This window comes from Zophobas morio, unplaced genomic scaffold (genome assembly GCF_036711695.1).
Source record: "Zophobas morio isolate AGI-343-1 ecotype UQ-CSIRO unplaced genomic scaffold, CSIRO_AGI_Zmor_V1 ptg000011l, whole genome shotgun sequence".
NCBI lineage: Eukaryota > Metazoa > Arthropoda > Insecta > Coleoptera > Tenebrionidae > Zophobas > Zophobas morio.
In genome coordinates this window covers 21,674,538-21,700,506 of record NW_026972116.1, presented here as the reverse complement: position 1 = coordinate 21,700,506, position 25,969 = coordinate 21,674,538, and the positions used below count along the sequence as shown (strand labels likewise).

The following is a 25,969-nucleotide window of genomic DNA, read 5'->3' as shown; positions in this document are numbered from 1 at the left end:
CTTGCCTTTTTTTTCTTAATATACATAGCCATCTTGTCACAACAAGGAACTTAAAACATGGCTAAAATGGTACATTTTTGCAAGGAAATATGGATTTTGCAATTATGGGGCTGAGCCGATTTACAAAATCGATATTTCCTTACAAAAATTTTCCATTTTAAACATGTTTTAAGTTAAAAAGTCAAAATGTCAGCCCGCCCACCCACCCTCTGTCAATTGTGATGTTTTTTTTATTCGCCGTGAACCAAGGAGGCGGAGCGTAACTGCAAAATACTTATTTCTCTGCGAGAAATTAAAAACATGTTTTTGAGTATCGTGTAGTTCAAAGAACACTATGTATATTAAGAAAAAAAAAATAGGGTGAATCTTTGTTATTAATAAGAACAGTTGTAATCTATGTGTCAATTGAACCAACGATCTTAGCGTTAGTAATTCAACATTTTGATATTTTACTAGATGTCAGCTTCTCCTGTTACCAATACAGATATGATGAGGATTTTTTTTGCGAAAATTTGAAAGGTAAAAATCAGAGCGAATTCATAAACCACTAGTATAGAAGTATGTTATATTATAAGATTTAAATGGCGTTAACTAAATTAACTAGTAGCTAGTACCTGCTAAAATAAGACCGATTTTGGCAAATGACATACCTTCCAAGAAAAGTGAGGGTGGGTGGGCGGGGCTCTAGTGCCTGCTAAGATAAGAGTGATTTTGTCAGATGAGATACCCTCTAAGAAAAGAGAGGGCGGGGGGCAGACACCCAGTATAGATATGATTGTGAAAATCAAAAATAATTCTAAATAAAAAGAATATGCTTCAAAAGAATACTAAAATTTTCAAGAAATATAAAATATAATATTGAGGAACAACTGTAGAATGTTGTCAGAAGAATATATTTAAAAAAAAATACCTACGACATATAAAAGCAGCGAGCAACCTAAAATAATTTGATAAGTCATCGGTTTGGCTAGCGGAAAAATATCCGCACATTTAAAATTTCAAAATATATAATAGTTGGGACGAACTGACAGTTAATGAATACAAGAAACCTTTTTGGAATAATAGTGAAACTGCCAAAAACACATTATTGAAATATAGGTATAATTTGTTATTTTTCAAGAAGTAGAAATGTCTTCTAAATGGTATTAGGTATACACATAACAAGAAATTAATTTGTTTTACATTTTATTTCCTTAATTTAAAATTAAATACAACCACTTATGGCAGAATCCTTTTAATTTTGACAAGATGTTGTAAAACGCCTTATATGTTGCCTTTTTTTTTAGTATACATGGCCATCTTTTCAAAACAAGAAGCTTAAAACATGGTTAAAATGGTACATTTTTGCAAGGAAATATGGATTTTGCAATTATGGGGCGGAGCCTAACTCCAAAATCGATATTTTCTTATACAAATTTTCGTTTTTAAACATGTCTTAAGTTTTATATTGTGAAAATTAGTCTACATATATTAAAACAAAAAGGCAACATGTGAGCCCGCCCACCCACCCTCTCTCAATTGTGATGATTTTTTTTTATTCGCCATGAATCGAGGGGGCGAAGCGTAACTGTAAAATTCTTATTTCTTTACAAGATATTAAAATCATGTTTTTTAGTATCGTGTTGTTCAAAGAATAAGGTATATTAAGAAAAAAAGGCAAAATATAAAACCCGCCCACCCACCCTATCTCAATTGTGATGACGTTTTTTTTTTTTTAGAAACTTAAGACACGTTTAAAATGGTAAATTTTTGTAAGGAAATATGAATTTTGCAATTAGGCTCCGCCCCTAGGCCTGTCAACGAATCAAAACTTTATTATTATTTAAATCAGGGCAGGTATGGGTGGGCCTTAATCTTTGGCTTTAATTTTTTCTTAATTACACAGTATTCTTTGAATAACATAATACTCAAAAACATATCTTGCATTTTATTATTTTATGTATTGATTTTGCTTAGTTTCTGAATTTGTAAGTTAATTTCTTGTAGAGAAATAATAACGATTTTGCAATTAAATTCCGCTCCTTTGGCTCTCAAAGATTAAAAAAAAATCATCGCAATTGAGGTAGGGTGGGTGGGCGGGGCTTATATTTTATCTTTTTTCTTAATATACATAGTCGTCTTTTCAGAACACGAAACTTAAAACATGTTTCAAAAGGTAAATTCTTGTAGATAAATATGGATCTTGCAATTAAGTCCCGCCCCTCGATCTGACAACGAATGAAAAATCCATGACAATTGAGAATTGAGATCGGGGCGGGTATGAGTGGAACCTAATCTTGTGTTGATGTTTTTAAGTTCTCGAAGAGAAATAAGAATGTTGCAGTTAAGCTCCGCCTTCTTGGCTCACGACGAATAAAAAAAATCATCATAATTGAGACAGGGTGGGTGGGCGGGGCTACATTTTGCCTCTTTTTCTTAATGTGTAGACTTATTTAGACAACAAGAAACTTAAAACATGTCCAAAATGGTAAACTACGGTAAAAGTTGAACATCAAAGTTCTTTATTTATTAAATCCCTTAAGAATAAATAAAAGAACGCCAACTCGGATCTTAAAATTGCGAATCTATTAGAAACTCGGATTCCGTAGCTACTCAGAATTTTCAGAGTTTAAAAATATAAATAAAAAATAAGAAAATACGTATGGAAATTAGTTACCTACCTTTTTGTTAGCAAAACAGCAACACTGTCCTGGACTTCATTAGTTTACACAAAAATATGACTAAAACGTTAATTTAAACACAATATGATGAAACAAAAAATTAAAAAGCACCAACACCGGAATGTTTTCGTTTGCAAAATCGCAAACCAAAAACAAAACACAACAACAATAAATCTAGCACAAAATAAATCGAATTTAGTGCAAACGCCAAGGCAACCGATAGAGTTGCAACCTCAGCTTTTTCACCATCTTATTTAAACGTTGCAGTTTTAATTAGAACGAAAGTAACATCAGTGCGATATGTACACCAAAAACGTATTTTTCTGGCTGTTATTATTATTTTTCTTAGGTAAGTAGGTATTCGTGTTTGTACTACAACCACTATATTGTTTTTTAGGCCAAAGTTTCCCCCACATTGTAGAAAAAAATGTCACCGAATCCGACTGCGAAAATATTTGTAAAGCATGGCAAACCCAAAATGAATTTAACGCAGACACGAAAACATGTAAATGCTTTTTACCTAAATACTTAGACGGTAAGATAACAATCACAACAGTACGCACTAAATTTAATTATTAATTTTTAGCTGTAGACCTCACTCTTTTAACCAAAAACGCTAAACTCTTAGAACTGTCAGTAAATAACGAAACAAAAATGATTAGAAAAAGGGACACTTCTGAAGTGACCACTCAAGCAGTGGAAACCCCTGAAGAACTTGGTACCACCGTAACTGTAGCCACCGACATCAATACAACACCACCCGTAAACCCCGAAGGAATCGTCGGTCAAGCGGCCCCTCCTAGACGCGGCCTCCCACGCCCCTCACCATCCAGACGCCCACGAGAACCCAGACCCATCTCGCCGGAACAACAGCGCCTAATCACCCAACAAATCAACGACCATTTGGACCGCCTCAACCTAATTTCTGATTCAAGAATGCGAGATAGAGAAATAGAAGCCATCAGACTCAATCTGCGACAAATAATGCACACTACTTTAGCCCAAATTCCAAGATCGCGGATGCGAACCGTCGTTGAAGAAACCAGAAGGCGCCAAAGTAGACCCAGAACGCTGCACTCTCGCGTCGTTGGGGCCCCTTTTCCCAACTTCAACGAAAACTCTAGCGAAAAAAACGAAGTAGAGAGCGCAATGAAGGAAATTTTCAGGGGGAAAAAGCACCGTTTTGACGTCGTCACGCAAGACCCTAGCTTAATTGATGAGTAATTCAACGTTTTGTATTTTTTATTTTGGTCAATACTTTTTGTTACATATAAAAAAAAAATCAACTCTTATAGTACGAAATTTCACCTCTATCTTCGCCCCTTGCCCTTTCCTTTACCCTTGCCGGAACTGGGGTTGGACTGCGGCTGCTCTCCCCCTGATTTATTTTGTCGTGTCTTCAGTTTGGGAATCATCTCACATAAGTGCAACATCACGCTATCCCTAGTTGGAATGTCTTTGTTAATTGGGGTGCCGTCATTATTTTTTAGCTGGACGCGTAATCGACCTCTGTATAAAAGCTCCTTGCTTCGTTCCCTGCTGTAAAGTTTGTTCTCGACTCCTACCTTAAAACCAGCAGCTACGAGAACGTCACGCATTTCTTGGTAAGTGGGGTTTTCGACACATTTTTCTTTGGCGATTCGTCTGCCCTGTGCAACGGTCTTTTTGTTGTTAATGTATGCCGGATACACGCAAATCCAACTAAAATAGTAAAATGGAAACATATGTCAAAGTTAGGTTATGTTGTACCGTTCAGCGTCGGAGTGCTTTTTGTCGGGGCTCCACTGTAAAAGCGGGGCGCTGCTTGAAGACTGCATTACGTGAAAACCGTTTTTTGGAAACTCGTGCACGTTTTCAGTATATTCTTATTTACAAAAATTACAACTTGACAGTTGTTTCTGTCAACTGTCAAAATTAGTAATCATAGAATAACATAAACATAAACGTGTACTGCCACTGCATGTTTTGTTGGACACAGAATAACACAAACACGATCATTCTAGTGCTGCCACTTTACAGAAATCTGTACAATAAAATTAATAAATCTCGCGGCGCCAAATTTAATTTAATAATTATATAACCAAATACTAAACAGGTACATATATTTTACTCGTAGAATATCACATCTCTATTGTTAGCATTCTGCACAGGCCTTGTGTTAGTCAATATGGGTCCACAGAAACCCATCAGTTTACGAAACTGGCGAACTTGATAGACGCTCACAGACAACGGTTCTGGTTGGATAATCCACCGCACCCCTTCAGTACAAGGTGGATGTGTAAGAGACCCCAAATACGAAAAATATCTCCTAGTGAACATAGGAGCAATCAAGCTAATTGGTAGCGGTTTCATGCTGTAGCTCTTGCAAGGGGTTTGAATGTACCTCAGCGCGTACATGATCGTTTCAAGAAAAGGGTTGTCGGCGTTCGTTATCTAAACAAACTTATTAGATGAAGTAACACCCACGCAGTTACCTTTTTTACCTCAAACATGTAACTTATTATCACCACAGCACAGCTACGAACCGACTTGGATATATCAGTGCATCTACAAGAACACTTGTTGAAAGTGACTTGCAACTCCATTGCGTATCGTCGCATGTCTATCATGTGTTCGGAACCTTCTTCGTCGTTGGGACCCCAGCGGAACCTCATACTAAATAATTTGTACTCGTCACATAAAGGACCTCCACATATAATGGGCTTTCGGCCACCGCTCCACGAGCTATATATAACAACTAAAAACGAGCATTAAATCGTTGTATAAGCTACATTCAGAGTAGTACCAGTGTGGCCATCGTTCACAATTTTCATCTCCTGAGGAGTGGTGTGGTACTCCACGGTGAAATCCAAGGGAGCCACGGTTTCGGAAGGTATGACGATTGAACACACGGATAAAATGTTTATGGGCGACTGGTTTTCGCCTCGGATTTGGAAGCGGTATTTCCAAGTGTGGGGACCTGAAATTAATGCGTTAGTGGTTTGGGTAACACGATTGGGGGATTCTTGCCGTCAGTATCGCCATAGGTGTACGAACAGTACTGTTTTTCGTTAGTGTTACATCGACAAAACCAGTTAAAAAAAAAGTATATTAGGATTGCTAACAAAAGGACAAATATAATTTCGGGGAGATAATTTTCCAACATAATTTACTTTATTACTGACATTTTTCTTAACTGAAGTCAAATGACAAGCGACGGATCTGTCATTGCTAGGTGACTATTGCTGTAGAGACCTAGGGAAAATTCGAAAATACCACATAGTCCATCTTGTGAGGTAAGCATTAGTAGAAAACTCCCTTTATTAGTATGACTGAAGCATTATTTTTTTTTAAAGACATGTCACATATCAGTATTTAACTCTGTAATAACTAAATGAAGAAAAAAACTGTTTAAAGTTATCATATCAAACTAAAATGTTGGACAGTGAGAAATATTTTGCTTCAACGAGCTTTCACTATTCTTTCACTTTAACAAGAAATGTGGCACTCTAAAAACGAAAAATCTAAAAATATAAGTTTTTTTGAAAAATAAAATAAAAAATACACTAAGATTCTTCCACATTCTTAATCAAATGAAAATGGAGGCCCCCAAGATTACTCAAAAATCGTGACTTTAGTTCATACAACTAATATTTTTTCAGTCAAATCAGGTCAGGTCAAGTCAGATTAAGACACTTTAACAAATAAAACAGCAGAGGCCCCCAAGTCTTTTTCATCATATTGATTCAAAACGAAAACACAAAGAATCGCCAAAATTCTCCCACATTTCAAAGATTACACCAATTATTTTTAAAACCCTTTCAAACACTGTCACGCACAAAATACCAGAGCCCTTAAGACTTTTTCAAATTGTTTCAAAACCAATACATCGTCTAGAGTTCTAGACTCTTTATCACATAAAAAAGAAACACCAAGAGGCCCTAAAACCCCTTCAAAGTCTTTCACAAACGAACGAAAATACGAGAAATCCCCTAGATTCTTTCACATTACAAAAACACCAGGGATAGGAATTATTTCAAATTTTCAATTCTAAAATCCCTAAGACCCCTTGAAACTCTTTCACAAACAAAATACCAGATGTCTCTAAGACTTTTTCAAATTACTGCAGAACAAAAACACGAGGAATCGCTTAGATTTGTTCACATTACAAAAAACACCAGAGGTCCTTAAGATCCCATCACACTCTTTCACAACCAAAATACCAGAGACCCTCAAGACTCTTTTCAAATTTTTTTCAGGACCAAAACGTAAGGAATCGTTAAGATTCTTTTACATTTCAAAAAAAGAAAAAGAAAAAACACCAAGGGTACCTAAAACTCTTTGAAACTCTTTCACAAACAATATCTGAGACTCTCAACCACCAGATTATCGGCAGTTTTCGTCTTAACCATCAGTTGAAATACGCGTTTTGATATTTAACTACAGGTTACTGCCTAACCTTTAGTTAACCATCAATTAAAAAACCGGGCCTCAAAGGCATTCCAAGACTTTTCCACATACTTTGAAACGATTATTCCTAATTTTAAACTCTAAAGTCCAAAATACCAGAGACTTTCAAGACTTTTTCAAGTTGTTTCAGAACGAGAACATAACCAATCAACAAGATTCTTTCACATTTCAAAAAAAAGGCTCTAAGATCCTTTCAAACTCTTTCATAAACAAAGTACCAGAGGTCCCCAAGATCATTTTCCAATTGTTTCAAAACCAAAACACAAGGAATCTCAAAGATTCTTCCACATTAAGAAAACACCAGTGGTCCTTAAGACTCCATCAAACTATTTCACAAAACAAAATACCAGAAATCTTTAAGGCTTTATTAAATTGTTTCAAAACGAAAACAAAAAACACCATCAAGGGTTCCTAAGATCCAAAGGCCCCTATGATCCCATCAAACTCTTTCACAACCAAACTACCAGAGACTTTTAAGACTCTTTTCAAATTGTTTCAGGACCATAACACAAGGAATCGCTAAGATTTTTTTACATTTCAAAAAATATATACAATAATAACACCAAGGATACTTAAAACCCTTTGAAATTCTTTTACAAACAATATCAGAAACTCTCAAAGGAACCCCAAGACTCTTCCATAGTATTTGAAAAGGTTACTCCAAAATTTAAAGTCTAAAGTCCCTAAAGCACCTTGAAACTTTTTCACAAACAAAATACCAGAGACTCTCAAGACTTTTTCAAGTTGTTTCAGAACGAGTTCACAACGAATCACCAAGACATTTCAAAAAAAGACTCTAAGATACTTTTAAAGTTTTTCATAAACAAAGTACTAGAGGTCCCCAAGATTATTTTCCAATTATTTCAACACCAAAACACAAGGAATTTCAAATTTTCTTCCAAATTAAAAAAACGCCAGGAATCCTTAAGACCATATCAAACTCTTTCACAAACAAAATACCAGAGATCTTTAAGATTTTATCAAAGTGTTTCAGAACAAAAACACAAGAAATCGCCTAAATTTCTTCACATTAAAAAAAACACCAGGAGTCCCTAAGATCCCATCAAACTCTTTAATAACCAAAATGCTAGAGGCTCTCAAGACTCTTTTTAACTTTTTTCAGGACCAAAATACAGAGGATTATCAAGATTCTTCTACATTTCAAAAAAAAAAAAACACCAAGGGTAACTAAAACCCTTTGAAACTATTTCTCAAACAAAATCAGAGACTCTCAAAGGGACCCCAAGACTCTTCCACATTCTTTGAAAAGATTACTCCTAATTTATTTTAAACTCTAAAGTCCCTAGACCTCTTGAAACTCTTTCACAAACAAAATACCAAAAACCCTCAAAACTCTTCTCAAACTGTTTCAGAACCAAAACACAAGAAATCATCAAGATTCTTTTACATTAAAAAAACACACCTGGGGTACCTAAAATCCTTTGAAATACTTTCATAAACAATACCAGAGATTCTCGAAGGGACCCCAAGGCGTTTCCACATTCTTTGAAAAGATTATTCGAAATTTTAATTTTTAAAATCCCTAAGACCCCTTGAAATTCTTTCACAAACAAAATACCAGAGACTTCCAAGATTTTTTTTCAAATTATTTCAGAAGGAGAACATAACGAATCACCAAGAGTAAGATCCTTTCAAAGTCTTTCATAAACAAAGTATCAGAGGTCCCCAAGATTATTTCCCAATTGTTTCAAAACCAAAACACAAGGAATCTCAAAGATTCTTCCATATTAAAAAAACATCACGGGTCCCTAAGACACCATCAAAGTCTTTCACAAACAAAATACCAGAGATCTTTAAGACTCTTTTCAAATTTTTTCAGGACCAAAACACAAAGAATCATCAAAATTCTTTTACATAAAAAAAAAAGAAAAAATACCAACGGTACCTGAAACCCATTGAAACTCTTTCAAAAACAAGACCAGAGACTCTCAAAGGGATTTCAAGACTCTTCCACATTCTTTGAAAAGATTATTCCTAATTTTAAAGTCTAAAGTCCCTAAGACCCCTTGAAATTCTTTCACAAACAAAATACCAGAGACTCTCAAGATTTTTTTCCAATTCTTTCAAAACCAAAACACAAGGAATCTCAAAGATTCTTCTACATTAAAAAAACACCAGGAGTCCCTAAGATCCAAGGGTCCCTAACATCCCATCGTACTCTTTCACAGCCAAAATACCAGAAACCCTCAAAACTCTTCTCAAATTGTTTCAAAACCAAAACACAAGGAATCGTCAAGATTCTTTTACATTAAAAAAACACGCCAGGGGTACCTAAAATCCTTTGAAATACTTTCATAAACAATACCAGAGATTCTCGAAGGGTATTGTTTCCGTTTCCACATTCTTTGAAAAGTTTATTCCAAATTTTAAATTCTAAAATCCCTAAAACCACTTGAAACTCTTTCACAAACAAAATACCAGAGACTCTCAAGATTTTTTCAAATTGTTTCAGAACGAGAACATAACGAATCACCAAGAGTATTTCACGTTTCAAAATGACACTAAGAGCCTCTCAAAGTCTTTCATAAACAAAGTACTAGAGATCCCCAAGATTTTTTTCCAATTGTTTCAAAACCAAAATACTCAAAATCTCCAAGATACTTCCACATATGGCAGCACGGTAATAGGTTAGTAAGCGAAGAAAGATACGGCGCTCTGTAGTCTAGTGGTCAGGGCACCTGCCCGGCAAGCGGGAAATGTGTGGTTCGATTCCCACCGGGGCACCAACATTTTTCTTCGCTTACCTACACACATAAAAAAACACCAAGGGTCCCTAAGATCCCATCACACTTTTTAACAAATAAAATACAAAAAGCCCTTAAGACTCTTTTTAAATTGTTTCAAAACCAAAACACAAGGAATGGTCAAGTTTCTTCACCATTCAAAAAAACATCAAGGGTCTCTAAGGCCCTTTCAAACTCTTTTGCAAGCATAATATCCTCAAAACTTTTTCAAGTTGTTTCAAAGAGAAAACACAAAGAATCGCTAAGATTCATTCGCATTAAAAAAAAAACACCAGGGGTCCTTAAGATCATCAAACTCTTTCACAAACACCCTTTTTAAATTGTTTCAAAACCAAAACACAAAGAATGGCCAAGATTCTTTCACATTTCAAAAAAGACATCAATTATCTTTAAGACTCTTCCAAATTCTTTCATAAACAAAATATCAGTGGCCCTCAAGACTTTGTCAAATTATTTCAGAACGAGTTCAAAACGAGATTTAAAAAAACACCAAGGGTCCCTATGACCATCAAATTCTTTCATTCACAAACACTTCTTCTTTCATATTCCAAAAAAAGATCCTTTCAAACTCTTTCACAAACAAAATACCAGAGACCCTCAAAACTTTTTCAAATTGTTTCCAAATAAAACACAAAGGGACCACAAGACTCTTCCACATTCTTTGAATAGATTATTCAAAAAATTAAAGTCTAAAGTCCCTAAGACCCCTTGAAACTCTTTCACAAACAAAATATCAAAGACTTTCAAGACTTTTCCAAATTCTTTCAGAACGAATTCACAAAAATCAACAAGATTTTTTTACATTAAAAAAAAAGACATCAGAGATCCCCAAGATTATTTTCCAGTTGTTTGAAAACCAAAACACAAGGAATCTCCAAGATTCTTCCGCATTAAAAAAAAAACTAGAATACCAGATGTCTTTAAGACCTTTTTTAAATTGTTTCAAAACCGAAACACAAGGAATAGCCAAGATTTTATCACATTTCAAAAAAAAGCCACCAAGGGTCCCTAAAGCCCTTTCAGAACGAGTTCACAATGAAATTAAAAAAAAAAAAAACACCAAGGGTCCCTAGGACCATAAAACTCTTTCATTGACAAACACTTCTTCTTTCATATTTCAAAAAAAAGACCCTTTCAAACCTTTTCATGAATAAAATACCAGAGACCCTCAAGACTCTTCCAAATGGTTTCAAAGCACACAACAACCCCAAGATTCTTCCATATTCTTTGAAAAAATGTTTCTAAAGTTATTCCGGAAGAACTTTCTTTGCTTCTACAGCACAAATAAACAAATCCAGATTATAACACAAATTATAAAATTTGTCACACAAGGGAACATAACGTCCATATGTATGAAGTAAAATTTTCGCAACAAAATTTTGAGATGATGTCATCACGTTTTTGGAGGGGTTTAACCAATGAACTCTAATTGACATGTTAGCATAATGTGTTTAAGTTTCTAAGTTAAATCGAAAAATGTTATTATACAATTCTGATTCTTTCTAAAAATCTAGAAGATTAAATCATAAGTTTTATAAAGTATGGATATTACCATACGTGTCTGATTAAATCGCTTACAGACGACCAACAGCCGGAACAGGGACCTACTTTTTCGTGTTCTAGAAATTACGAAACGTCGAGAAATTAGCTAGTCGTCAAATGGACCCTACCTTCCAAACAAAAAATAAAAATGGTAATCTTGGGAATCAATAAATGTTAAGCTGAGATAAAGTAAGATAGTCTGAGCCTTATCTTTTAAAGAAACATGTAGAATCGAAAAATTACAAAAATCACAATAAATAAATAAAATTTCGAATTTAAGACAAACTTTGAAAAAATAAAACAAACAAAAAATGAGGCGACAAATTATTTTCTAATGACGTAACAAGAATTTATCCACACTCTGTATTATAAAAATAAACACTGTAATTATCTACCCACCACATATATTTATGACAATATTAATAACTTACACGACCATTATCATTAGACAAAACGTATTATGAGTACTGAAATACATATCTCCTTGGTTTATTTTCAGAATAAGCGCATGAAATGTGGGGCAATTTAGGTTATTTTCTCTTTAAAAAAAATTTCTTCACCTGTTAAATTTTCCGCTTCAAAACCCCAGTTTCCACAATTATTCCACTCGGATTCTCAGAAGTCTCGGAAAATTTTATAAGCTATAATCTATATAAAATCATGACATCTAGACAAACAAATTAGCTATTTCACACAAGTTTATTTTGCAGAATGTTTTTAAAAATTAACTTAACGCCATAAATTACTGGGGTACGTAAAACTCCACGTACACATTTTATTTGTTTTGTAATTTTTTTAAGCCTCCAGGATTTTCTCGAGATAGTTAAATAACGACCAGATAAAAGTTTTAGGCGGCGACTGAATAATTTACAACCGGCAATGGACACATATAATTTCATTTTATCGATTGATAGCATTAGTTTCCGTTGTACTAAGTCGAGAAACAACACACACTGAGCAAACACTACTCGGAAATAAAATGTCGAAATCCACCGTGAGTAATGTAAATAAAGTGTCACTTAAAAGTAGGCAGATACGTAAGAAAAGAAAAACAGTGATTCATGTACCGGGTGAGTATTAATTTAGTCTAGCAAGATGATAATAATGATACAAAAAAAGCTGAAAGAAGCAACTGTGAAATCTTAGCGGTTTTCCTCAATTAACTTTTCTCTCATTAGAGGAACGAACTTTGCATAGTCTTATTGTTCGTTATTAATTTGGCTAATAACAAGTTGCTACGCTTCATTTAATATTCCGCTTAACACCATTCGTACGACTTTTTAACCTTCAGTTTTCAAAGTTATTACAATTTATTAATATCAGTGTTTCCCGTGTCACGTGAATCTACTTAGTTGCAAAATATCTATTATATAATTTCCGCGTGTTGTTAGAGACTACATTAATTCTATGATTCATCTAATAACACGTGTCGTACTTTAACACCAGCTTTTTAAAACGCGCTTTTAAAATAATCATTATTGTTGTTGATAAATAAACATTACCAAGCCGTCCTTCAAAACCTTATCTCTGTGATAGAAAAAGCAATACATATAAATAATAGTTCCACCGCTCCTTAGCTTCATTTTTTAGTTAAAATATTTTCTACCAAAACAAAATTATTTACTGTAGGGTATGTGTAAGTGTTTGCATGCGTCTGTTTAAGTAATAATGTAAAAACTAATTTGAACAGTGATAATTGTTCCAAATTTTTACGCAAAATCGTAATCACCGTTATGCCTGTCTCAGATTTGAAAAACCAAATATTTGCCAAGTTTATTGGTGTCTTTTTTACCGGCATGCCAACTTGAACCCAAACACCTACAGGATCTTCACGATTGCGTAAATACCACGTAATTTTGTTTATTTATTAATCCGCGGCATTTGCAAACGTACGAAGTAAATCTGTTTATCTGAATCTTATTGCTCTAATAAATCTGGTTTTTATTTGGTTTATTTACTGCAAAAATGCGGTGGTTAGTGCGCAGACGCGACTAAGCGTGGCGACGGCTTATAAAACTCAACTTTGTAGTGGTCAGTGTAGAGTTAAGCCTGACATTAGTGTGCACATTTTTTTACCACAAAGTTGTCTTGGTTACTTATAATGACCGGTCCCATGGTTGCAGGTTTGTCCAAAAGCGAGTGCCTCTGTGAGCCCCCAGCAGACACCAATGTTAATCAAAATGGTAATTATTTCATGCTTTTTGGTCTCATTTTAATTGACGCACGCTATGATTTCTTACGTCAGAACGATAGAGTTTTTTTTTAAATTGTAAGTAGCGTAACGATGTCTAGTAGAGCTTTTCGTATAAGTTTCAAATTATCATTATTATTTACCATATTCATAAAATTTATCGTATCTTTTCATGAACACATGCATTTGTTGATACTTTTTTTATTGATACATTTATGAATATGCGACAACGTAAATAAACCGTTGTACCGATACTTTGATAATGTTATCAAAGATAAAAAACTTATGTGGGTGCCGACAATTTACATGACAATTCGTTCAAGAGACGCAGTCTGCTTTTTATCGTGTTTTCAGTTTCATTTTATGATCACAATCATTTAATCGATTATTTTAATGGTGATTGTCCAAGGATAATATTTTTAGTGGCACTTGGAACATTACCTACGTTTGCTATACATATATACAGGTGTCCCTAAACATTCTAGCGACTACATGTTTTTAGAAATTTAGATTCCTTTGATTTGATAGAAAAAAGCAGTTCCCCTAATTTTTTTGTGTCACCCTGTATAAGTAATATTAAAAACTATGATAAACCACGAGTGAAGAGTCCTAATATTTTAAGCATTCTAGATAAGATTTATTCAGATAAATTTTGAGATGACGTCAGCGATTTTTTTGGAGATTTGGAATTTTGATTACGGATTCACCATGTTTACGTCAACTGTAACATCTAGATTTCAGATAATTCGGTTTTGCAATTTCAAAGTTTTAAATCGTAAAACGTTGTTATACGACAATTGTGATTTTTTCCAAAAATTTACATGTCTAGGACAATATCTCAACACATATTCATAAATTACACATCAAGGAGCACGTTGCTACATAAAATTTATTCGGCAAAATTGCAAGATGACTCATCATTTTTGGGGAGGGTTAAAAGGGATACGTTTGATTAATTATTAATAAATTCCGAGAAAGAAAAACTACGAATTTATGTACAAAGGACACATTTTTCAATAGATCTGTTAAAAATTTTCGGAATGATCTAAAATATTTGATGAGCATGCTGATTTTGTTGTGTACAATGTAACACTAATTATACAGGGTGCTGAACAAATGGTGTACCAACTCTATGACACGTGGTTGAGGACTGTTTACAGAACAGAGAAAAAATAATTTAAAAAATTCTTGGCCCCAAATGTAGAAAATATAGCCCTTCAAAATTTAACTTTCATTTTCAAAATTTTTAATTTTGGTGGTATCTTGTTTTCATTCACAGTTTTCTTCATTTTATAATGTAACAAAAAACTTAAAAATTATTTAGGATGAATTGGACAAGTGTGGGTAATTTTCACAATTTTTTAATTTATCAGTCTAAATCCATATTTTGGTTCTGTAAGTAAACGTCAAATTGACGTAAGGAATTTTTTTAATGATTTTTTCTGAACTTAAACTTGTGAACTTAATAATGTACCGTTGAGTTGGAGCGCTATTTTTCAGCACCCTGTATACAGGTGTTCTAACATTCTGGCGGCGGAAGATTAGACATTTTTTAAATGTAACGCCTATATGTCTTTCAAAATTTGGATTGCGTTAAAAAAATGTTCCAAGGTTAGATAGACAAAATTTTTCTTTGTTCCCTAATTCATTAATTATTTTGTGTCACCCTGTGTAAGTAATATTAAAGACTATGATAACCCACCTGTGAAAAGTCCTAATATTTTAAGCATTTCAGATAAGATTTATTCAGCTTGATTTCAGAGCTTGGAAGAGCAGAAAGATTGGAAAAATCAAAAATTTAAAAATTTGGAAAATTGAAAAATTGAAATATGCATAACTCGAGAACTCGAAAATTTTAAAAATTGAAAACTTGAAAAATTGAGAAATCGAAGTATAAAATAGTCGAAAAATTGAAAAATGTAAAGTTGAAAAAACGAAAAATTGAAAATCCAAAAAGTAAAAAGTCGAAAAATCGCAAAATCCAGAACTCGAAAAATCGAAAAGTCGAAATACTAAAAAATCCCAAAATTGAAATATCGAAAAATGTATCACACGAAATATCCAAAAATTGGGAAATTAAAAAATTGAAAAATTTGAAAATCGAAAAGTCAAAAAAACAAAGTCGAAAAATCGCAAAATTAAAAAATCGAAAAAGTGAAGGATCAAAAACACTGAAAAATCGAAACTTTGGGAAATCGAGAAATGGGAAAATCAAAAAATAGATTAATTGGGAATGCGGAAAACTGAAAGTTCGGAAACGTCAAAATTTGAAAAATTAAAGTACATTGAAGACCTGAAAAATCTAAAATTTAAAACACTGAAAAATTAAAATATCGTAAAATTGAAAAATGAGGAAATCCAAACATCAAAAAATCAAAAAAATAAAATTTCGAAAATCCAAAATTTAAAAATCGAAAAACTGAAAGATCAACAAATCGAGAAATCGAAAATCGAAAAGTGAAAAAAACCGGAAAATTGAAAAATCGGATAATTCAAAAATCGAAAAATCGAAACATCGAAAAATTAAAAAACTGAAACATCGAGAAATCGAAAAATCAAAAGATCGAGAAATCGAGGAGTCGAACAGTCGAGAAGTCAAAACATCGAAAAAAAAACAAGAAACCGAAATAGGCCTAAATCGAAAAATTCAAAAGTTAAAAATCGAAAAATTGATAAATCGAGAGATTGAACAATCAAAACATCCGAATCTCGATAAATCGAGATCTCAAAAAATTGAAAAATCGAAGATTTAAAAATTCGGACAATTGAAACATTAAAATATCCAAAAATTGAAAAATTGAGAAATCGAAATATGAAACAGTCGAAAAATTGAAAAATCTAAAGTTTAAAAAACGAAAAACTGAAAATCCAAAATATAAAAAATCGAAAAATCCGGAAGTGGAAAAATCGAAAAGTCGGAGAATGAAAATATTGGAAAATCTCAAAACTGAAAGAAATATCAAAAAATTGAGAAATTAAAAAACTGAAAAATTGAAAAATTGAAAAATCGAAAAACCAAAAAAGCAAAGTTGAAAAATCAAAGAATTGAAAAACTGAAAGGCGAAACTTCGAGAAGTCCAGAAATTGCAAAATCAAAAATAGATTAATTGAGAAATCAGGAAACTGAAAATTTAGCAACGTCAAAATTTGAAAAATTGAAAAATAGAAATACCAAAGAACTGAAAGTCGAAAAATCGAAAAGTCGGAGAATTAAAATATTGGAAAATCCCAAAACTGAAAGAAATATTCAAAAATTGAGAACTTAAAAAACTGAAAAATTGAGAAATCGAAAAAACAAAAAAGCAAAATCGAAAAATCAAAGAATTGAAGAACTAAAGTCGAAGATTCGAGATGTCGAGAAATGGGAAAATCAAAAATAGATCAACTGATAAATCGGAAAACTGAAAATTTAGCAGCGTCAAAAATTGAAAAATTGAAAAATAAGAAATACCGAAGAACTGAAAAATCAAAAAATCGCCAAATCGAGAAATCGAAACTCCAGAATTTAAAAAATTGAAACATCGAAGAATTGGAAAATCGAAAAATTGAAAAGCCCAAAAGTAAAAAATTGAAAAACTGAGAAACAAAAAATTCAAAAACTGAGACATGGAGAAATCGAAAAATCGGAGGATCGAGAAATCGAGGAGTGGAAAGCCGAGAAGAAAAGTTAAAAGTTGAAAAATTGATAAATCAAGAATTCGAACAATCAAATCATCGAAACATCTGAATTCGATAAATCGAGAAATCAGAAAATTGAAAAATGGGAAAATTTTAAAAATGAAAGATTGGAAAAACGAAAATTTAAAAATTCGGAAAATTGAAAAAAGAATTCAAAACTCGAGAAATCGAAAGACCTAGAATTTTAAAAATTGAAAAATTAAAACATCGTAAAGTTGAAAAATTGAGAAATCGAAAAACAGTCAAAATTGAAAAGTCTACATTCTAACGAAAAATTGACAATTCTAAAAATAAAAAATCGAAAATTCAAAGAATCTAGGAGACCAAAAATATTGAAAAATCCCAAAACTGAAAGAAATATAAAAAAAATTGGAAAAGTGAGAATCGAAAAACTAAAAGATCGAAAAATTGAAAAGTCAAAGACCTGAAAAATTGAAAAATCAAAAACCTGAAAAATCGAAAAATTGAAGAATTGAAGAAGCGAAAAATCGAAACTTTGGGAAGTCGAGAAGTGGGAAAATAAAAAAAATAGAAATAGAAATCGGAAAACCGAAAATTTAAAAAGGCCAAAATTTGAAAAATTGAAAAATCGAAATATTTAAAAATCGTGAAATCGAAGGAGACAAAAATTTAAAAATTCTATAATTGAAACATCGGAAAATTCAGAAATGGAAAAATAAAAAAATCGAGAAATCGAAAATTTGAAGAACGGAAAAATTTTAAAAACCCATAAAATCATTATTTAACCTAACGATACGATCAGTACGGTTTTTTCGCCTTAGATTCATAAATGGACATTTCTACATCGACTGATCATTTCATCAGAGTATCCTTCTCCCAGTATTTCCACTCTATGCCATATTCTTGAAATGGAATAAATAAAAAGTTCGTCGTTTTATTGAGATTAAGTTAATCACGCACTTAATGAGGCATTTAGCGACGTCTGGTACTTTAATGCCTCATTAAGAATTTAATTACAACCAAATATTGAATTGAGCTTCTATAAATCCGCACTTAAACTACAGATAAATAAAAACGTATGTTATACTTTAAAAATAAGTTTCACTCATCCCACAGATTTTAAAACACTGTTTATCATTTTTCTGAAGATAAAAAACACGCGATTTCATTTAAAATTTCATTTTTGACTTTAAATTTTAAATACTCCTAAAGTCAATAAAGTGCAATGTCAAAATGTTGCTGGCTAAAAAAACTAAAAATATTAAAAACTGATTTTAAACATGATTGTTAAGCTAACAAATTGTAAACAACTACAGTTTTAAGCATTTAAGAAATTAAGGAAATAAAAAGCGCTAAAACCCATACAACTGCCAGTACTATTAGTCATTAATTACCATACAGTGTGGTGAAATAACACACCCATACAATAACCGATTTATGACCAATGATAACAAGAAATGATGAAAACAACTTCAAATTACAATTTTTTTTCTCGTTTCTCATTTCATAGACGAGGAAGATGCGCACATCACTGTCCCCGAATGGCGATTACATAAAGTCCAATCTCCCATTGTCCTCAAACATGACGAAACCAATCAATACGACCACTTCGAGCCTTTGGAATTCCACGGCCATTGGGACGAAGGCGGCGACGCCACGTTAAGCAACAATGGATTTACCGGTACTCACCGATTACCCAACCCGACAAACCATTAATTTTCCCATTTCGCAGCTACGCTTCGCTTCCAAAATCGCGAACCCCCAGTACTACTCGGCGGCCCGCTCCACGACGACCAGTATGTTTTCGAACAATTGCACTTCCACTGGGGCGGCGACGACCACAGCGGATGTGAGCACATTTTCGAAGGACAAGCGTGAGTATAAAAAGCAGACAATGCCGACTATGAATAATGGATAATAGGTACTCGATGGAAGCGCATGCAGTTCATTTCAACAAAAAGTACGCCAGTTTCAAGGCCGCGGCGGACAAGCACGACGGACTGGCGGTGGTTGCGTTCTTCTTGAAGGCGACTGATGACGATGAACATCCGTGTTTTAATAAGATGACGGAGGCGGTGAAGAAGATCGTCAAAGTTGACAGCACGACGAGCGTACCGAGTGGTACTGGAGATATTTTTAGTTGAGTTGAGGTGTGGTAACGTTGTGGTTGCAGACTGTCTGACTTGGATCAAGGAGGAGGCGCAGTGTAAAGGGTACTACACGTACCAAGGGTCGTTAACCACGGAGCCGTACACCGAGAGCGTCACGTGGATTCTTTACACCACGCCGATACACGTGTCCAGGCAGCAGGTACTACTCAATTCTAGTACGAATAGATGTGGAACTACTTGGTGTTTATGTAGGTTTCAGAATTCCGGAATATGAAATCGACAGCTTGCGAGCAACACAACATCGTTAAAAACGTACGACCAATCCAGACACCCCCAGTCCATAAAAAACTTGATATCATCTACGCCAGATCGCACCGAAAATCCAGCGAATAAAATTTCGCTACTTATCTATATTTACAATAAAACACAAGTTTTTATTTATTTATTACAGCTGTAAAAAATATGATGAAATACATATAAAACAATAAACACTATACCCTGTTTATTTGACTTCTTTTCGTTCCACAAGATCTTCAATCTTTGGTGGTTCGCCACCACAAGATTCTGTTTCTGGTTTTTTGACCGGCTCTGGACCGTCGTGTGGAAACTGGGATTGGATAACATCTATGGTAGGATACGGTACCACGCATTCGAAAGATTCCAAGGTGTCGACAAGAGCATCTACCGCATGCCCCAAACACGAGTAAACTATAAGGTACTGATTATACTGGTAATCTTCCTCTTCTGCCTTCAACAGAACCACGTCTTCACCTGGTTTGAACTCCTCCTCCGGTTCATTCTCCGCAACATATTGAAAATCCTCACCATATGGGTTAAAACTCACGATGGACACTTCCTTCCTGACCAACTTTTCTTTCGACTGTTTGCCCTTCTTCCCGGAGGGTATCGAGCTTTTTTTACTAGATTTAGACTTTTTGTCGTCTTTTTTCTTCTTTTTACCTTTGTCACCTTTCTTCTTCTTTTTATCCCCTGTGTCGCTCTTTTTCGGCAGCGGCTTGTTGAAATAAGCGACATAAGTAGCCTCCACGTCCTCGCTCGGGATGTCCCTCAACTTCTTCGGTTTCTTCTTCGTTTCGAACGGGTAATAGTCGTCATACTCGTGCGCAGGAACGTAGTTCTGCTCGAAGTATTCGTAGACCTTGCGCTCCGGGTACGCACTTAAATGAACTAGTTTATTTTTGGCAACTGGATAAAAACTCGTTTTTGGAATATTTTTTCGGATTTCGAGATCACTCAACTCGTGACACATTTTGTTAAAGTAGGCGCCCAGTACGTGGAAACAAGCGGCGAATTTTTCCCGGTCCGTGTTAATAATGACGGGGGAGTCGAATTTTCGCAACGTGTTTTGAAGTTGTAGCTGGTTGGAGTACTCGTATGGCTGTTCAGGTCTAAGCTCTTTGGGTTCTGTTATTTCAGGCTCTTTTTCAGACGACTCGCTTTTTTTCGCCTTTTTGTCCTTTTTTGACTTACTGCTCTTTGACGACTTGCTGCCTTTCTTCTCTTCCTTCGACTGCTTGGTCGCACCCGCAGGCTTCTCTTTTAGTTCCTTTTCTATTCTTAGTAGCTTGTCTAATATAGCAGACAGGATTTTCTCGCCGTACATCGTCACGTCTTTCTCATGGGTTAACATCTGCAGCTGCTTGATGGAATAATTCCACCCACAAGCGCAATCGTCAATCTTCACACTATCATAAATGAGTTTCATATAAAACAGTCGATAAATCGAAAAACCTAGAGTTTAAAAAACGAAAAATTGGAAATCCAAAAAGTAAAAAGTCGAAAAATCGAAAAGTCAAAATACCAAAAAATCCCAAAATTGAAATATCGAAAAATTCAAAAATAGAAGAAAAATTGAAGAATCGAAAAACTGAAAAATTACAAAATGTATCACACGAAATATCCAAAAATTGGGAAATTAAAAAATTAAAAAATTGAAAAATTGGGAAATGGAAAAGTCAAAAAATCAAAGTCGAAAAATCGTAAAGAAGAACTGAAGAACTGAAAAATCGAAACTTTGGGAAGTCGAGAAATGGAAAAATCAAAAAATAGATTAATTGAGAAATCGGAAAACTGAAAATTCGGGAACGTGAAAATTTGAAAAATTAAAATATATTGAAGAACTGAAAAATGTAAAATTTAAAACAGTGAAAAATTAAAATATCGTAAAATTGAAAAATGGAGAAATCCAAACATCAAAAAATCAAAAAAATAAAAATTCGAAAATCTAAAATTTAAAAATCGAAAAACTGAAAAATCATCAAATTCAATTGGAAAATTGAAAAATCGGATAATTCAAAAATCGAAACATGGAAAAATCGAAAAGCCAAATAGTAAAAAATGGAAAAACCGACAAATCAAAAAATCGAAACATCGAAAAATTCAACAACTGAGACATGGAGAAATTGAAAAATCAAGATATCGAGAAATTGAAGAGTCGAGAAGTCGAGAAGTCGAAATAGGCCAAAGTCGAAGAACTAATAAGTCGAAACTTCGAGAAGTCGAGAAATGGGAAAATCAAAAATAGATTAAATGAGAAATCGGAAAACTGAAAATTTAGCAGCGTCAAAATTTGAAAAATTGAAAAATAGAAAGACTGAACAACTGGAATCGAAAAATCTAAAATTTAAAACATCAAAAAATCAAAAAATAAAATTTCGAAAATCTAAAAGTTAAAAATCGAAAAACTAAAAAATCGCCAAATCGAGAAATCCAAACTCCAGAATTTAAAGAATTGAAAAATTGAAAAATCGCATAACTGAAAAATCGAAATATCCAAAAATTGGTAAATCGAAAAATTGAAAAGCCCGAAAGTAAAAAATAAAAAAACCGAGAAATCCAAAAATCGAAACATCGAAAAATTCTAAAACTGAGGTGATGATGATGATGGAGAGAAATCGAAAAATCAGAGGATCGAAAAATCGAGGAGTGGAAAGTCTAGAAGAAAAGTTAATAATTGAAAAATTAATAAATCGAGAAATTTTAAAAAAGAAAGATTGGAAAAATCAAAAATTGAAAAATTTGGAAAATTGAAAACTTGAAAAATTGAGAAATCGAAGTATAAAACAGTCGAAAAATTGAAAAATGTAAAGTTGAAAAAACGAAAAATTGAAAATCCAAAAAGTAAAAGTCGAAATACTAAAAAATCCCAAAACTGAAATATCGAAAAATGTATCACACGAAATATCCAAAAATTGGGAAATTAAAAAATTGAAAAATTGGAAAATCGAAAAGTCAAAAAAGCAAAGTCGAAAAATCGCAAACTTAAAAAATCGAAAAAGTGAAGAATCAAGAACACTGAAAAAGCGAAACTTGGGAAATCGAGAAATGGGAAAATCAAAAAATAGAAACCCATTACTGCCCACCGTATGATTTTTCATACCATATGAACGGGACTGTTTGAGGTTAGGTACTTAAAACAAAAGACAACGAACCGGCTTTTGAAATATATCAAACTCTACCTTTTTTAATGGTCTTTCGAGTGCTTATTCATTGGAGATTGTTTAAAACAAAGTTACATTATCATATTGGTTTTTGCAAAACGGTGTCCTTCATTTTTTGCAGAATGAGTAAGAGGTAAGTTTACAATTTTTTATTTTTTCTACAAGAGAAAAATCCATGCATGTTTCTTGCGATATATATAAAATAAAGTCTTTAGATTTTGTTTATGATTTTTTTTCACATGTTTTGCATTTTTTTTTACCTAAAATTGAATTCAATATCTTGCGTATGAAAAATCATACCTTGGGCGGTAGAAGGTAAGACAGTTTTTTTTTTACGGTTTATCTAGATAACTTTTTTAATTCCCTTTCATTGCTCCATAATCTTCGAGCTTATGATATAAATTGCGTTGGTACAATTCGAGCAGACAGAATTGATAAAGCGCCTCTCAAAGATCTGAAGAAAGAAAAACGTGGAAGTTCTTATGTGTTACAAGAAAAGGAAGGTAGTATTACACTGGTGAGATGGCATGATAATAATCAAGTTAATATAGCAACAAACCTAATCAACAATGACATATGCTTATCTAAGGGTTCGTGCAAGCGATGGTCTAGAAAGGATAAAAGTACAGTGTCAATTGAACAACCATCTTTGGTCAGCATATATAACCAAGGAATGGGGGGAGTTGATTTGTTTGATAAAATGAGAGGCTTATATCGCATTCGCATACGTTCCAAAAAGTGGTATTGGCCATATGTAAGATTTTGTTTTAACAGAGCAGTTGTAAATATGTGGATGCTGTATAGATTTGCACATCCAAAAGTTGGTTTACTAGAATTCGTTCGCAGAATAGTTTTAGCTTTGCTTTCATCGCCTCCACATTTGGGTGGACCAAAACTAAAATGTACTAGAGCCGTTTTGCCCGAAATTAGATACGATGGCGTGGATCACCTGGTAGATAGCAACAGTACTCAACGAAAATGCGGCTTTTGTGGGAAATGTGCTAAGTTTGTATCTGTTAAGTGCAATGTAGGCCTCCATCCAGCACATTGTTTTAGAGCCTACCACACACCATAATAAATATTTTGTGAAAAAAGTAGTATTTTTTTATTAATTTTTCAATAAAAGTTTTTTACACATACACTCTTTTGACCAGCGTATGAAATATCATACGATAAAATAAACATAGTTAACAAAAAAAAAAGTTGTTTTTTTTGGTAGTTTGTGTTTAGAAGGGCTACTGCATTAAGTTTTGCAAATTTTTATCAAAATAATAATAAAAAAATTACTCGGGCATTAATGGGTTAATTGGGAAAGCGGAAAACTGAAAGTTCGGAAACGTCAAAATTTGAAAAATTAAAATACATTGAAGACCTGAAAAATCTAAAATTTAAAACACTGAAAAATTAAAATATCGTAAAATTGAAAAATGGAAAAATCCAAACATCAAAAAATCAAAAAAATAAAAATTCGAAAATCTAAAATTTAAAACTCGAAAAACTGAAAGATCAACAAATCGAGAAATCGAAACTCGAAAAGTGAAAAAAATTGGAAAATTGAAAAATCGGATAATTCAAAATTGAAAACTCGGATAATTCAAAATTCGAAAAATCGAAACATCGAAAAATTCAAAAACTGAAACATCGAAAAATCAAAAAATCGAGAAATCAAGGAGTAGAAAAGTCGAGAAGTCAAAATATCGAAAAAAAAAACAAGAAACTGAAATAGGCCAAAACCGAAAAATTCAAAAGTTACAAATGGAAAAATTGATAAATGGAGAGATTGAACAATCAAAACATCCGAATCTCGATAAATCGAGATCTCAAAAAATTTAAAAATTCGGGCAATTGAAAAATTAAAATATAGAAGAACTGAAAATCCAAAAAATTAAAATTCGAAAAATCGAAAAATCCGGAAGTCGAAAAGTCGGAGAATCAAAATATTGGAAAATCCCAAAACTGAAAGAAATATCCAAAAATTGAGAAATTAAAAACCTAAAAAATTGAGAAATAGAAAAAACAAAAAAATCAAAGTCGAAAAATCAAAGAATTGATGAACTGAAAAATCGAAACTTCGAGAAGTCGAGAAATCGGAAAATCAAAAATAGATTAATTGAGAAATCGGAAAACTGAAAATTTAGCAACGTCAAAATTTAAAAAATTGGAAAATATAAATACTGAAAAACTGAAAAATCAAAACATCGCCAAATTGAGAAATCGAAAGTCCAGAATTTAAAAAATTGAAAAATCGAAAAGTCGCACAACTGAAAAATCAGAGCATCGGAGAATTGGAAAATTGGAAAATCGAAAAATTGAAAAGCCCAAAAGTAAAAAATCGAAAAACCGAGAAATCCAAAAATCGAAAGAATGAAAAATTCAAAAATTGAGACATTGAAAAATTGAAAAATCAGAGGATCGAGAAATCGAGGAATGGAAAGCCGTGAAGAAAAATTAAAAATTGAAAAATTGATAAATCGAGAAACTGAACAATCAAAACATCGAAACATCTGAATTCGATAAATCGAGAAATCAGAAAATTTTAAAAAAGAGAGATTGGAAAAATCGAAAATTTAAAAATTCGGAACATTGAAAAAAGAACTGAAAATTCGAGAAATCGAAAAACCTAGAATTTTAAAAATTGAAAAATTAAAGCATCGTAAAGTTGAAAAATTGAGAAATCGAAGTATAAAACAGTCGAAATTGAAAAATCTAAATTCTAACGAAAAATTTACAATTCTAAAAATAAAAAATCGAGAATTCAAAGAATCCAGGAGTCCAAAAATATTGAAAAATCCCAAAACTGAAAGAAATATCAAAAAAATTGGAAAAGTGAGAATCGAAAAACTAAAAGATCGAAAAATTGAAAAGTCAAAGACCTGAAAAATTGAACTGATGACGATGAACATCCGTGTTTTAATAAGATGACGGAGGCGGTGAAGAAGATCGTCAAAGTTGACACCACGACGAGCGTACCGAGTGATACTAGAGATATTTTTAGTTGAGTTGAGGTGTGGTAACGTTGTGGTTGCAGACTGTCTGACTTGGATCAAGGAGGAGGCGCAGTGTAAAGGGTACTACACGTACATACCAGGGGTCCTTAACCACGGAGCCGTACACCGAGAGCGTCACGTGGATTCTTTACACCACGCCGATA

At 33.2% G+C, this 25,969-nt stretch overlaps 5 protein-coding genes across 7 annotated transcripts; 2 read left to right on the top strand and 3 right to left on the bottom strand.

The window, feature by feature from the left end:
* Positions 1–2,893: 2,893 nt before the first annotated feature.
* Positions 2,894–3,884, top strand: LOC135127227 (uncharacterized). The gene is made up of 3 exons (XM_064053636.1): positions 2,894–3,009; positions 3,058–3,195; positions 3,247–3,884. Exons 1-3 carry the CDS (start codon positions 2,961–2,963, stop codon positions 3,882–3,884), a joined length of 825 nt encoding a protein of 274 aa, XP_063909706.1. The 5' UTR covers positions 2,894–2,960.
* Positions 3,885–4,582, bottom strand: LOC135127229 (signal recognition particle 19 kDa protein-like). The gene is made up of 2 exons (XM_064053640.1): positions 4,410–4,582; positions 3,885–4,361 (listed from the first exon to the last, which is right to left on the bottom strand). Exons 1-2 carry the CDS (start codon positions 4,475–4,477, stop codon positions 3,971–3,973), a joined length of 459 nt encoding a protein of 152 aa, XP_063909710.1. The 5' UTR covers positions 4,478–4,582; the 3' UTR covers positions 3,885–3,970.
* Positions 4,583–4,667: 85 nt separating this feature from the next.
* LOC135127225 (carbonic anhydrase 1-like) lies at positions 4,668–18,810 on the bottom strand. 2 transcript variants are annotated; one of them, XM_064053635.1, is made up of 4 exons: positions 18,728–18,810; positions 5,446–5,619; positions 5,144–5,397; positions 4,668–5,093 (listed from the first exon to the last, which is right to left on the bottom strand). In XM_064053635.1, the coding sequence occupies exons 1-4, from the start codon at positions 18,747–18,749 to the stop codon at positions 4,767–4,769; spliced, it is 777 nt and encodes a 258-aa protein (XP_063909705.1). In that variant the 5' UTR covers positions 18,750–18,810; the 3' UTR covers positions 4,668–4,766. The 2 variants fall into 2 exon arrangements, with proteins under 2 accessions (XP_063909705.1, XP_063909704.1); XM_064053634.1 differs by lacking the exon at positions 18,728–18,810 and adding an exon at positions 5,670–5,879.
* On the top strand, positions 12,328–19,862 carry LOC135127224 (carbonic anhydrase 2-like). 2 transcript variants are annotated; one of them, XM_064053632.1, is made up of 7 exons: positions 12,328–12,486; positions 13,540–13,599; positions 18,757–18,927; positions 18,979–19,120; positions 19,168–19,367; positions 19,420–19,556; positions 19,610–19,862. In XM_064053632.1, exons 1-7 carry the CDS (start codon positions 12,396–12,398, stop codon positions 19,748–19,750), a joined length of 942 nt encoding a protein of 313 aa, XP_063909702.1. In that variant the 5' UTR covers positions 12,328–12,395; the 3' UTR covers positions 19,751–19,862. The 2 variants fall into 2 exon arrangements, with proteins under 2 accessions (XP_063909702.1, XP_063909703.1); XM_064053633.1 differs by lacking the exon at positions 12,328–12,486 and having other exon boundaries at positions 13,431–13,599.
* LOC135127222 (uncharacterized) lies at positions 19,856–25,952 on the bottom strand. The gene is made up of 2 exons (XM_064053627.1): positions 25,904–25,952; positions 19,856–21,063 (listed from the first exon to the last, which is right to left on the bottom strand). The coding sequence occupies exon 2, from the start codon at positions 21,006–21,008 to the stop codon at positions 19,860–19,862; it is 1,149 nt and encodes a 382-aa protein (XP_063909697.1). The 5' UTR covers positions 21,009–21,063; positions 25,904–25,952; the 3' UTR covers positions 19,856–19,859.
* Positions 25,953–25,969: the final 17 nt, after the last annotated feature.